Source organism: Bicyclus anynana, chromosome 7, assembly GCF_947172395.1.
Source record: "Bicyclus anynana chromosome 7, ilBicAnyn1.1, whole genome shotgun sequence".
NCBI classification, from domain to species: Eukaryota; Metazoa; Arthropoda; class Insecta; order Lepidoptera; family Nymphalidae; genus Bicyclus; species Bicyclus anynana.
Genome location: NC_069089.1, coordinates 18,593,566 through 18,608,295, shown reverse-complemented (window position 1 = coordinate 18,608,295; position 14,730 = coordinate 18,593,566). Strand labels below are relative to the sequence as shown.

Sequence of the window (14,730 nt, the reverse complement as noted above, 5' to 3'; positions counted from 1 at the left end):
TCATTCAGTAGTTCAGTAGGTATCGATTTTAAAATGCCTATTATCATTCGTGCCGCTCACAGCTCACACAGTCACCTCTAACCGTGACCTGCGTTTCTTATCTTGAGATAACAGTATAATTACGAATATACTTAATAAGTTTATACTCTTATGTAGTACTAGCGGACGCCCGCGACTTCGTCCGCGTGAAAGTCGTTGTAAACTTTCAACTAACTATCCCGCCCACTCCCCTAGGAACCCCTATCCTACCCTATCCTAACGTACTTCTACCCTACCCCTACCCTACCCCAACCCTACCCCTACCCTACCACTACCCTACCCCTACCCTATCCTACCCCTACCCTACCCTACCCTACCCCTACCCTACACTACCCCTACCCTACCCCTACCCTACCCCTACCCTACCCCTACCCTACCCCTACCCTACCCTACCATACCCCTACCCTACTCATTAAGGCTGCACTTCTTTATTTATTCCTCCCACCGCGAGTCGCGTCGAGCGCGGCAACCGTTACACAAAAATAATCCTTAAAGCATGAATTAGTATTCACGCGCGATGGCTTAGCGTATTTCATGTATAACTTTGGTGTTTCTTTACCAATTTTTATGATTCTTTTTTTATTGAATAGGTAATAATATTAACTTTCTTATTTGGGATGAGTGATGAGTGTTATAAACATAAGAGTAGACAAATATAATTAGAAAGCTCCGAACTGCTAAGCTATCGGGAGTTACACGTGTTTTTGTGAGTCAACCATAAAAGATAGACATATATATGCTGTTGTGTTTTTATAGATAATTTTAAGGAGAACATTTCCGTCATACTTCATTTCTATATAGCTTTAACCATTAAGGCTGTACACGCGACGGAAGCTTAAAAAATGGAGTAACTTCTCCCGTTTTCTCAACATTTCTCTTCACTGCTCTGCTCCTATTAATTGTAGCGTAATGAAAAGTATACTATAACCTGCCCAGGAGTATGTTGAATAATTGTACCAAGTTTCGTTTAAATCCGTCCAGTAGTTTTTGTTTCTATAAAGAACATACAGACAGACAGACAGACAGACAGACAGACAGACAGACAGACAGACAGACAGACAGACAAAAATTTTACTGATTGCATTTTTGGCATCAGTATCGATCACTAATCACCCCCTGATAGTTATTTTGGAAATATATTTCATGTACAGAATTGACCTCTCTACAGATTTATTATAAGTATAGATAAGGCATGTCTATGAATTATTTATCCATACATACGGCATACCTACCTACTTTAGCGATTTTTGTTATAACAAACTAACAACCGATCGCGTTACGCGTAGCAGGTCGTCAGTAAACTTGTCTACGTAGGTACGTATAATTGTGGTAGGTAGTAATTTATACATTTTATTATATCAAGAACATGTAATAAAATACCAACTCGATATGTAGCTACAACGAACAACAGTCGTCCGCGGAATGAACGTGGTGGTGACCGGCGCCGCCGGCTTCCTCGGCCAGCGCCTGGCCGCCGCGCTGCTCGACGCGTCGGCGCCGCTGCCCGTGGCCAGCTTGCTGCTCGTCGACGTGAGCCCGCCCGGCGCGCCCGGCGACCCGCGCGTCTGCGCCCTGGCGCTGGACCTGGCCGAGCCCGGCGCCGCCGAGCGCGTGGTACGCGACTGCCACGTGCTGTTCCACCTGGCCGCCGCCGTCAGCGGGCGCGCCGAGGCCGAGCTCGACCTCGGGCTGCGGGTCAACTTCGACGCCACGCGCCGCCTCGCCGACGCGGCGCGGGGCCGCGAGCCCGCCGTGCGCTTCGTGTTCGCCAGTTCCGTGGCGGTGTACGGCTCCGCGCCGGGCGCGCCGCCCGACGAGGCGGCGGCGCTGGGCCCGCGCACGTCGTACGGCTGCGCCAAGGCCATGGCGGAGCTGCTGCTGCAGGAGTACTCGCGGCGCGGGCTGCTGGACGCGCGCGTGGTGCGCCTGCCCACAGTGAGCGTGCGCGGCGGCGCGCCCAACAGCGCCGTCACGTCGTTCGCCAGCGGGCTGGTGCGCGAGCCGCTGGCGGGCGCCGCGAGCGTCGTGCCGGTGGACGGCGCGCTGCGGCTGTGGCTGAGCAGCCCGGCGACCGTCACGCGCAACCTGCTGCTGGCGGGCGCGCTGGCGCCGGGCGCGCTGGGCGAGCGGCGCGCGCTCAACCTGCCCGGGCTGAGCGTGGCGGTGCGCGACATGCTGGCCGCGCTGCGCGAGGTGGCGGGCGCGGCGGCGGCGGCGCGCGTGCGCTTCGAGCGCGACGAGCGCGTGGAGCGAATGGTGGCGTCGCTGCCGCCGGCGCTGGACGCCACGCGCGCGCTCCGCCTCGGCTTCGTCGTAGATGAGAGTTTCGCTCAAATCATTCGCCAGTACATTGCGGAACGAGAAGCTATGAATGTGTAACATAAGCTGATACTTAGGTTATTCAGATACCACCTGAGGCCTGTATGTATAACGTTGGATTACTTCGGAGCTCAGGCCTCCCAGACTGGAAGCCGCTGCAACCCGTGGGCGCGTGGCCCTCGCCCTGCCACCTAATGTTGTAGTTACGCTATACGTGCGTCGTGCGAGTACCTACATAGTGTACCTATACGTACGAGTATAAAATGTACTATATTGTGTCACTGCCTACAACTACATAGTTCTGCGTACATAAGTACCTATTCTGTGCCTACAACTAGGTAGTTATAATAAACTAGCGAACACCCGCGACTTCGTCCGCGTGACAATCGATGCACACTTTCAACCCCTTTCTGATTTTATTTTCCCGACAAAAAGTCCGGACCTTCTTTAAAATTAAATGATTATCTGAAATCGTGCCAAGCTTCATTTGAATATTCTCACTCAACTCTCAGTACATTTAGCGTGATGCCCGGTCAATAAAAACACGGACAGACAGACATACAGACAAAAAATATAAAGAAATGTAAGGCATCAGTACTTTTTTGTTTGAAGGCATTACTTAATTAATGCCCTCCAACAAAAATTTTCAAAATATTTTCAATGTACAGAATAATTTAACATGTAAGATGGAAAGTTGAACATAAACGTTCACAAAGTTCGTAGTGTGATATCAACTAATAGCGCTAGTGTATTGGCTATTGGGTATCTTGCCTCTGGGTGAACAATTAGATGGTGGGTATTTGTTATTGCTTTATTTATTATAAATTTAAATTTATATATAAATTATTTTATCTATACTTATAATAAATCTGTAGAGAGGTCAATTCTGTACATGAAATATATTTCCAAAATAACTATTAGGGAGTAATTAGTGATCGATACTGATGCCAAAAATGCAATCAGTAAAATTTTTGGCTGTCTGTCTGTCTGTCTGTCTGTATGTTCTTTATAGAAACAAAAACTACTTGACGGATTTTAACGAAACTTGGTACTATTATTCTACATACTCCTGGGCAGGTTATAGTATACTTTTCATTACGCTACAATCAATAGGAGCAGAGCAGTGAAGAGAAATGTTGAGAAAACGGGAGAAGTAACTCAATTTTTTAAGCTTCCGTCGCGTGTACAGCCTTAATGGTTAAAGCTACATAGAAATCATGTATGACGGAAATATTCTCCTTAAAATTATCTATAAAAACACAACAGCATATCTATGTCTATCTTTTATGGTTGACTCACAATAACACGTGTAACTCCCGATAGCTTAGCAGTTCGGAGCTTTCTAATTATATTTGTCTACTCTTATGCTTATAACACTCATCATTCATCCCTAACTAAAAAAATAAACATTATTACCTATTCAATAAAAAAAGAATCATAAAAATCGGTAAAGAAACACCAAAGTTATACAAGAAATACGCTTAAGCATCGCGCGTGAATACTAATTCATGCTAAGTATATGGATTATTTTTGTGTAAAGGTTGCCGCGCTCGACGCGACTCGCGGGGGGTGGGGAATAAATAAAGAAGTGCAGCCTTAATGAGTAGGGTAGGGGTAGGATAGGGGTAGTGTAGGGGTAGGGGTAGGGTAGGGGTAGGGCAGGGGTAGGGTAGGGGTAGGATAGGGGTAGTTGAAAGTTTACAACGACTTTCACGCGGACGAAGTCGCGGGCGTCCGCTAGTTTATTATAAATTTAAATTTAATACACCGTGTAATTCTTAGTTTTATTTTTTATATTTTATTCGTCATTCTATTGTATTGAGTGTTTATGTATATTGATTATGTTTTCAAAATAAATTAAGTTTTTTATTTTTATGCGTCAATAAGTAGGATATGTGACAAAATCTACTTTTGCGATTTTTCAAAAATCGTCTTTTTTTTACTTAAGTCAGTATTCCAATAAGCATGCGATGTATTTTTAAAGGTGTTTTTCGATTTGTTTTTTGGTAAATTGGTAAATTTGGTACTTGTCACGTCATCAACCCATATTCGGCTCACTGCTGAGCTCGAGTCTCCTCTCAGAATGAGAGGGGTTAGGCCAATAGTCCACCACGCTGGCCCAATGCGGATTGGCAGACTTCACACACGCAGAGAATTAAGATAATTCTCTGGTACGCAGGTTTCCTCACGATGTTTTCCTTCACCGATTGAGACACGTGATATTTAATTTCTTAAAATGCACACAACTGAAAAGTTGGAGGTGCATGCCCCGGACCGGATTCGAACCCACACCCTCCTGAATCGGAGGCAGAGGTCATATCCACTGGGCTATCACAGCTCACTTGGTACTTGTACCGTTGTAATTTTATGTAAATTTGTGTTTTGGGCAAATTCACTATTTTTTTTAATTATACTTATTAAACTCTTTTGATACAAGTCCATATTATAATAAGTATCTATTTGGTCTGAGCCGGTACACGAAACAGATACTATAGCAGCACTGCGAAAGTTTGTAAGTATGTTTGTTCCTCTTTTACGCTGCCGCTACTGATTAACACATAGGCTACTTTTCATCCCCGAAAATCAATTGTACCCGCGGGATTTGTGAAAACTGAATTCCACGCGGACGAAGTCGCGGGCGTCCGCTAGTACGCCCGCGTAACTAAAATCATGCCATTTAGTTACTTGAGTAACTAAATGGCATGATTTTTATGTTTTACATGAATTATAGAAGTGGCAATTAAAAACAAACATGTTTCACAAACCACTACTCCTGTTTATTTCATTTGTAAACACATGAAATTAAAATTACATAATCCAGCTATTAATAACATTTAAGAAACAAGAACAAACAAACACAGGTCAGGCGCTTGTACGTTTTCCCTACCATTCAAAACAAGCGTCGCTTTGCTTCGCGAAACTCGCCTCCCTCAACTTCTACACTTTAGTCGTTGTGTCTATAAATTTTATAGATATGTGTATTGTAAGGACATAGAATATATTTAAATATTTTCGATGTGTGATTTTACCTTAGCCCCCTCAAAAAACGACACAATTTTCTCGGTGAATTTAAGTGCAATACAAGTCCATATATTTGGTCCGAGGTCAGAGTGCTCAAAATGTCTTGTTTCACTTCAGCTCTTTCCTTGCTATGTATATTATTTTATGATACAATTTGTAAATGGTATTGTTGCTAAAAATCAAAAAGATTTTTTTCTATAGCTTTCTCTGAGTCCCAAGCATCGGCTCCGCCCGTGTCACGTTTGACCTTCTTAGATCCTCTTTCATCACTATTTTTCCTTCTCTTTTTGTTAGACTCTCGGTCTGTGTTCAGTTGCACCTCAAAATCAGATTGAATTTCATATTTTTGTTCAGTTTCTTCATACTTTTTCTTCTTCTTTGATTGTAATGGTTCAATGTTCAATTTCAATTCCAAAGAAGTGTCATCGTTCCGTTGTTTAATTTTCTTCTTCTTCTTAATAGAGTGCGCCACTACATTGTCTGGGACGTCCTCCACATTGGCTTCAGTTGCTTGGTTTTCTTTCTTAAATTTATTTTTGTTGAAATGTATTTCAGCATTTGAGTTCACCTTTTTCTTTTTACTGCAATTTAATATTTCAATGTTTGGTTTAATCTCAGTGTCAGAGTCAATTTCATGTTTTGTTTTGATTTCTTGCTTCTTTTTCTTTTTATTTTCTGTATTCACCTGTGCATCTGACATACTTAGCCGTTCAGCAATTTCTACCGGAATTTTGGTAGCTTTTTTGTAGTTGATCCCAAACAAGGGATGCCGGCATTTAGTATCAGGTAAGAGAGTAAACGTATTTACATCATTCGTAACTAATGACTCATATGGAATATGAACTTTAGGAATCCTTTTGTGCAAATTTATAATACCCATCAAAGGGATATTTTTTATAAATACTTTATGTTCGTTGAATAATAAAATTGGTATAGCAAATGTGTTGGTGTCTATAATGCTTTCATAAGTTTTTCCATTTATTTTTAATTTTCGTTTATTATCTAATGATAAATTTGTATTAATGAAATCTTCAACATAAATTTCATGTGGTCCTCTAATAATCCAAATCTCATCATCTTCACCTAAACCCGGGTCACTTTTCAAGTTGACCTGCAACTGTGTTAAGTTTATATTACTATTACTAAATTGTTTAAATATATCCGATAAATCATTTTTAGGGGCATATTCTTCCATGTCATAATCCACACTATCATCTTCGAATCTTATTCTATCTGATATTCTACAAGTTTTTTTTTCATTTGCCACAGTAATGTGATTACTAGATTTAGCACTACTTAGTGTTGAAGCATTATTACTAGATTTAGCACTATTTAGTGTTGAAGCATTAACTTTCTGTAAGTCCTTGTTACAGTCTTGCTTGCCATTGTCATAAGTAAAGTTGTTAAGTAATGTAGAACTCATAATTTGGCTGTTATTCTTTATGTCATGATTAAAATCATCATTGTTTATTGTTTTCTCTATTGTTAATGTATGATAAACTTCTGAATTCTCTAATATTTCACTTATGTCTCTGTTTTCTCTTTCTAAAATACCTTTTTTCTTCTTTTTTTTCTTTTTATAACTAACATCTTTTTCATTACTTTCCGTACTTTCGCCATTACCAAGGGATGAACTGTCTATGTTATGTTCCTCAATATCAATTTCATTTTTGTCAATAGTGGATAGCTCTATTTCTTGGTTTTCAATTATTTCAGGTTTTACTTTATATTTCTTTTTCTTTTTTAAATTGACTGGAGTAGATTCTACAAAAGCAGCTTGCTCCTGTTTGACTTTAAGATTAAGATAGTCCTCAGCTTCACACATAGATTCTTCATTTTGACTGCTTAAACTTGAATCATTCAACTTGTGTCTCTTGAAACTTGAATCATTCAACTTGTGTCTCTTGAAACTTGAAAGTTCACCAGGATCCCTGTGAGGCTTCTTTTTCTTTTTATAACCAACCTCTTTTTCACTACTTTCGGCAGATTCACTATTAACAAGGGATGAACTGTCTATGTTACGTTCTTTTATATCAGTTTCTTTTTTGTCAATTGTGGATAGCTCTATTTCTTGGTTTTCAATTGTTTCCGGTTCTACTTTACATTTTTTTTTCTTTTTTAATTTAACAGGAGTAGGTTCCAAAAACGCAGCTTCCTCCTGTTTAACTCTAAGATTGAGGTAGTCCTCAGCTTCACACAGAGATTCTTCATTTTGACTGTTAAATTCATTTAATTTGTATCTCTTGAAATTTGTAGGCTCACCAGAATCACTATAAAGCTCAGGGTTTATCTGAAAATCACCATTTTCATTTTTAATTTCGTCAAAATCTGCTTGCCTTTTCCTTTTCTTTCCTCTTTTCATGCTTGCTTGATCAGGCTGATCTGCCTTTGATTTAACTTGATCAGAATTTCTTCCAGATTTTTGTAGCTTCATTTCAGGAACTCTGAAATAAAGACATAGCAAACATAAAAAACAAACATAACAAATAAACAAATAATAATAGATATCACACCTAAAATTATAATTATTAGTAATTCCAAGTAACAGGTGAGCAGTGCAATCAAAACAAAATTCATTTATTTCAAAATAGTTAAGTTTACAAGCACTTTTAAAAAGTCATAAATTATAGGTTTTAAGACCAGGAATAGAATATTTATTCATGCCCAGTGTACAATCACTGATTGGTTTTTTTTTGGGTTTCCGTGTGACCTTCTGTTGCGTTGAGACGTTTGTTGCAGCCTACTTGACGAAGTTAAGCGCGTGTGAATTTGGATAAACTCTGATCAATTCTGTGCGGTATTGTCGCGATATTTGGACATTAAAGTGCATAGTGGCTGATAGCGGCTTGCTGTGACCTGAAAGGCGGGTAGTACATTGAAACACATCTCACAGAAAAAACAAACTTTTCGCTACAAAACTTCTGCGTGTACACAACAAACCATCCTGACGGCACAAGCCACGGAGGAACTGCTATTCTCGTCAAAAAGAACATCAAGCGCAATGTTGCACCGTCATTTCAAATGGACTACTTACAAGCGACAACTATATGTGTACATGACAAAGTTGGTACTTTTAATATAAGTGTTGTGTACTGTCCCCCAAAGTATAAGATACTCGAAACAAATTTCACAACCTACATTAAATCCTTGGGCCCAAGATTCTTAGCGGGCGGGGATTGGAACGCAGAAAACCAATGCTGGGCTTCCAGGCTCACTCTTACAAGGGGTAGAGAACTAAAGAAATCAATGGACAGAAACAATGCTAAAGCACCTTTGTAGATCTTCTTCATCTACAAAGGATTTACAGAACACTTCTTGAATGTAGAAAGCTGCTATGACACATCAGATGACCACTCACCTATTATTGCTAATGTTAGTATGACAATAATTGAAAGAACTCCTAAAGAACATCTCTTCAATAAAACTTGACTGGTCTGCTTTTAGTGAATATGTTAATGATCACCTTTACCTAAACATACGCCTAAAGACAGAGGATGCCAATGAGATGGCAACAATTTACTTCACAAAATTAGTGCAGAAGACATGCTGGCTGAGTACTCCAGAGCTAATAGATTGATAATTACTTATGTAGCGACCTCCAACTGAGTCCTCCTGTCAAAAGTTTTACTACGGCCGAAGTTTTGAGAGCTATAAAACATCTCGAAAATAGAAAAGCACCAGGCTTCGATTTAATAACCGCAGAAGTCCTTCAAAATCTCCCAAAAAAAGCTATTGTCTTTCTTACAACTCTCTTTAATGGTATACTAAGATTGTCGTACTATCCACAGATATGGAAAATATCTCAAATAATCATAATTCCAAAACCTGGAAAAGATCACTTCTTGGTATCATCATACAGACCTATCAGTCTCCTACCTTTGTTGTTGAAGCTGTTCGAAAAGTTACTTCTGCAACGATTAAAAGTGCACATATCAAAGGAAGCTCTCATACCAGACCACCAATTTGGATTTAGGAAAGGTCACTCGACTGTCGAGCAAGTACATAGAGTGGTCAATAAAATAAGACAGTCTCTCAAAAAAAAAGAATATTGCTCGGCGGCCTTTTTAGACGTTCAACAAGCTTTTGACAGAGTGTGGCATAAAGGTCTATTATATAAAATAAAAAAGGACTTCCCACACAACATTTACACTCTGCTTAAATCTTATCTTACAGAATATTTCTAGTTGTGGAGGGCGAAGACAGCTTTAAGTTTTACGAAATCAAAGCAGGTGTCCCACAAGGATCAGTGTTGGTACCAGTGCTCTATACCCTGTATACTGCTGACCTTTTTAATTTAAATTTTTTTTTGTTTAAAGAAATAGATATATATGTATAAATAACAGTATAGACAAAATATTAATTTTGAAAGATTTAAACCCACGTCTTACTAGACATGGACATAAGTTTTTTATATCTTCATATGCAAAAATAAAAACCAGAGTAAAAAAATGCAGAGTAAAAAAATCTTTTGTAAAATCTTCAAGACTGTGATGGACCTTCCAATTGCAACATTAAGCACTGTGTTAAAAAACATTTACTTAGTTGAGGTTAGTATATTGATGAGTTCCTTAATGATAATGCTTCAAGGCCTTTGGATCAGCTTCCACCTTCACAAGTAAGTAAAACTATAAGACATTGTAATGTTGTCATCAATTGTAGTAGTACATTACGATATAAGTGTGGTAAGTTGATAATTACAGCCATGGCAATATTGCAATTGCTATAAGTAAGAACGCAAAGGCTGTAATTATCAAAGCGCACATATGTCATAAGACGTTTTATAACACATTTGCAAGGAAACACACTTTGAACACACTATCTGAAAATGAATTTGCATCTTTGCTCGTTTTCCATAGGATGACACTTTGATACCCTTGTCATTTTTGCACAAATACCGAAGTGCGCACACCAGCATTTTTTTTAGGCAAATGCATCAAAAATAGCCAGCAATACTCATAAAGCAAATTAATATTTTTGTGTTTCTGTTAATTATAAATGATTGTCACTTATTGTCAAAATTATTAAAATGAATGAATTAAATGTTTATTTATTATATATTATTTCACAAAGTTAATTTTATTCATAAAGTGTTGAGCACTTTTGTGACATAAAAACTCTTTGCTAAGATTTTAAAAAGTACTGTTCGTTTTTAGACAGATGATAGAGGTTTTATATTACATTACATTATTGTACAATACTATCAAGAAGGCAAACCATAGTAGTCAGTCCCATTTTAGAACTTAATCATTAATCAATTGGTAAAACACAAGTTACTATGAAATCACAGACAGACTTCCATTTTATTTATATTATGCATCAACTAGTTGCATGCATGCATGCAGTTCACCAGGTGCATTCAGTTATTAATGGGGAGATCACATTGGAACATTAAACCCCTACTTAAATTGTTAGGAGGAAAATTTTTAAAACTCATTATAAATATTTAAAGTTTCATTTTAATCTCTTACATAGTTTTTAACAAACATTCATCAAAACATCCTTACAAACTATCATATTTTTAAGGATATATTATAATTTAGTTCATTATTATATTTAGATTATTAGTAGTGTTTAAACACAAAACAACAATCTTTACAGGATGATTAAACAGTTCACATAAACTATCAAAATGTTTTATAAACGGTAATGAAAGTGTAGCTTTCTGTGGCAGAGCCCGTTTATCCCGGCAAATGCTTTAGCCGTGCGCACGTCTCGCGTGTACTGTATGTGTCTACTCTCTGCCCATCAGCATGCAGTGTGAAAGGCGCTTGCTAGATTATCTACAGACACCTCTACATTTATTACCTGCGAAGTGTTGCTGTGTTTATAGGCAATGGTTCTTCACTCAACATTAGGTTAGGGCCACTTGCTTCGTCTGACAATTATTATTATTTAGGTACATAAATGAATTTCCTCATTATCTGTCTGGCAATGGATGGATAAATTATTACACATATAATAGCCGTGGGTCAAGTAATAAAGTTATAACCTAATTACTTTCTAGCAAACCACTAATACGTAATTTTGACATACTTGTCAGTGCTAGAATCACTCGAAGCATTCGTCCAAGCGAAGCTCTCATCGGATGTTTCCATTATCGAAAATCATTAAGCACAATACTATTATCAATTTCAATCTATTAAAAAATGTTATATTTATGTAAAAAGCGAGTACGCAAACATTTTTAGCATGATACGAAGTATAAAGTATGAACATAACATTACCACAGACTAATAGATACCATAACCTATTTTATTTGCAATTTGCAACCCATCCGGCCATCCATAGAGTACATTAAATACTTAGACCATTGATAACTGGACGCGGTTCGCACCCAAATTCACCAACAAAAAAGTCTGTCATTTTTTGAGGGGGACGAGGTAAACTCACACATCGAAAACATTTAACACCATTAAGTATATTCTGTGTCCATACATTACACACAACTATAAATTTGACTCGCAATACACACACGCGTAATTTTTAAACACACTAACAAACACATTGTGCACAGTAAAAATATATACAAGCAGTATACTCGGCCGTATTTTTGAAATAAATACTTACAGCACGCGGTACGTAAACATGTGATAGGGCTGCCTGCCTCCAGCATTTTAATTACATTTGCCAACTTTGTATTTCCATTTAGTTTTGTGATTGTAAATATACTTTTTTTATGTAAACAAATAAAATACTTTGAAAATTGTAGTAAAAAAGGAAGTGATCAATAAAATGCGTGTTGTTTTTTGATTGGTAGATTTAACTAAGGCTGATACTAATCAATGACCTTGAAGGATAGGTCGTATTCATATGTTTATTTTAGTGATGCCATCTAGATATTACCTCCACACTACGTGACCAAATAATAAAACACCGGTCAAGTGCGTGTCGGGCCACGCGCAGTGTAAAATTCCGAATATTAAGACCATTAATAACAGGACTTGGTTCGCTAACCGTTACCCCTCTGGCAAAGATCAAAAATCCATGATCTAATGCGTTTATAAAAACTGTTGCTACAGAATCGATGTTTCATTGTTGTAATCGTTTTCATCGTGTAAGGAGCTCCCTAAAAATGCAGGTTTGTGTAGTTAAATGACATAAAAAACGGCCAAAAACTTGTAGTTTAGTAAAAGATGTAGTAACGTTTCATTTGAAAGTATTTAAACCTTAATTTGATCAAATTTGTAATAAAAACAATTTATAAAAAGAATCGATTCTTTTGACGAAACAGCCAAACATCGATCAGTAATCGAATATTCTATGTATTTAATCTGTGGATAGTCTAAGCAATGTCACAGTAAATATATATACAAGCAGTAGTTTGACTTCATACTAGAGGTCGAAAAGCGAGCTGTACCTACGCACCTCGAACTCGGGGCGTGGGGCGCAGACAGTCACGACTGTGCCGCAGTGACGAACGCACGGTACATTGGATTTTTAATTATGACGACTAGGAAAAATAGCCTCGCAAATGGTGGGCTATTATATTTATTAAGTTTGTTTAACATTTTGTATTCTAAAAGCATAATTTAAATATACACCGCGCTACTTTATTCGTCTTAAACCAAAATCCCACATAATGTACCCAATGTCTATTATCCATCAGTGTTATTAAAAAAAAAACAAAGTACAATTCAAGGAGTTACAATTGTAATAAACTTTCAAAAATCGATTATTTTAACACATCCTGTATTTTCAAACATCTACCTACCTCCTCGCCGCAGTCACGTCGGCAGCCAGTCGGTCCCTTTGAGCTTTGAGGTCATTCACTTTAACCTATTTCTTTAAATTAAATTCTATTTTATTTACGGGTGTTAACCCGTACTAGACCTGTGTCGATCGTGATTGATCGAATCTCTGATACCCGATCAGTACTTGTGCGTGAGCGAGTGACGCGGCCGTCAGCGCCTCAAATAATCTGCGAACGATTTTTGTTCACCTCACTGAATTGGACTTGTAACAATTATCTGGATAGAATACTCGTCGGTCAGTCGTACAACATCACTCTACAGAATAGCAACCTAAAATCCGATCAGTTCGGAATTTTAACGGCCTTCGTGGCGCAGTGGTGTGCGCGGTGGATTTACAAGACGGAGGTCCTGGGTTTGAACCTCGGTTGGGCCGATTGGGGTTTTGGTCCTGGCTGGTAGGAGACTTCGATCGTGGCTCGTTACCACCCTACCGACAAAGACGTACCGCCAAGCCGTGGATTCAAATACTCCCCCTAATAAGTTAGTCCGTTTCCATTTCAGATTGCATAATCACTTACTACACTACCGTCAGGTGAAATTATAGTCGATGGCTAACTTGTAACGAATAAAAAAAGGGTTCCGATTCATGTCCTACGGATGTTCAGTTTAAGACTCAAGTAACTACATACTTTAAGTCGAGTCGTAACCATACACAAAACACGAAAGACCCGTGACCCGAATGATCGAATTATTAAGACCCAACCAATCACCTTGCGTTATAAGAAACGATCGAAAGATAAATTTCTTACCTGTACCTATTTTTGGACATTGCCGACAATAGTTACGGGTTAGGCGGCGAGCGGCGTTATCAAAAAGGAAACCGCAAAAGACTAGGGCTTGCTATTTTTTAAAATATCGGATTCTCGATATATCGATAATTTCAAAATAAATTTTTCGGCTAAATGAAAACTTTTAACAATTAAGTATTTATTAAACTTCACTATTTTTTATGTAACTAAATTGACAAGTAAATTAATACGATTAAACATGTTTAAAGTTTTGTCTGAGGGTAAAGTAGTGTATACTATCTGAATACATTACGTTTTACTTATTTCAGTGACATTTTCGATAAAATGCAATTAAATAAACTAAAATATGAAAAACGTAATAAAGTATAAATAAAGTAACGTAGATTATGTTTGATAATGTTTTAGTTTAAATAATTTGCGAGGGATATAAAAAATTAAAACTTGTTAAAAATATCTAGTATCGATATCTACGTTTTAATATCGAACTATCGTCCATAAAAATATTAGTAATGAATACTTATCGCTATTAAGTGATAATGTCGATATTTTGATATATCGATATTTTATTAACAACCCTAGTAAAGACACTGCCGCCGACTAGGTGTATCAAAAATAGTAGGTATGTAGGTATTAAACAACAAAATTTCTGAAACTAGGTTAAAGTTCATTAACCTCTTCTTTCCAAACAGAATGAAACAGGATGTTCTGAAGTTTTTTCATCAATTTTCATTTTTTTTTTCGATAGCGTGTGAATGTGCTTCAGCTTTTTTTAAATATTACTATAGAGTTTCTCGTAATGGATACATATATGTCGCGGCGGATTATAGACGCGGCCGGTAGCACGGTGATAT

At 38.0% G+C, this 14,730-nt stretch overlaps 2 protein-coding genes across 5 annotated transcripts in view; one reads left to right on the top strand and one right to left on the bottom strand.

Annotated features, from left to right (window-relative positions):
* Positions 1–1,301: 1,301 nt before the first annotated feature.
* LOC112049426 (D-erythronate dehydrogenase-like) lies at positions 1,302–4,215 on the top strand. The gene has a single exon (XM_052882585.1). It carries the CDS (start codon positions 1,462–1,464, stop codon positions 2,416–2,418), a length of 957 nt encoding a protein of 318 aa, XP_052738545.1. The 5' UTR covers positions 1,302–1,461; the 3' UTR covers positions 2,419–4,215.
* An 898-nt stretch (positions 4,216–5,113) lies between these two features.
* LOC112049434 (uncharacterized) overlaps positions 5,114–14,730 on the bottom strand; it is a 99,461-nt gene continuing 89,844 nt past the window's right edge. The window contains exons 1-3 of one of the 4 annotated variants that reach the window (XM_052882583.1): positions 11,413–11,431; positions 11,185–11,304; positions 5,114–7,823 (exon numbers count right to left, since the gene is read on the bottom strand). In XM_052882583.1, the coding sequence (XP_052738543.1) occupies positions 5,552–7,823; positions 11,185–11,231 (2,319 nt within the window). In that variant the 5' untranslated portion in view covers positions 11,232–11,304; positions 11,413–11,431 and the 3' untranslated portion in view covers positions 5,114–5,551. The other 3 variants (XM_052882582.1, XM_024087307.2, XM_024087308.2) reach the window with 3 other exon arrangements.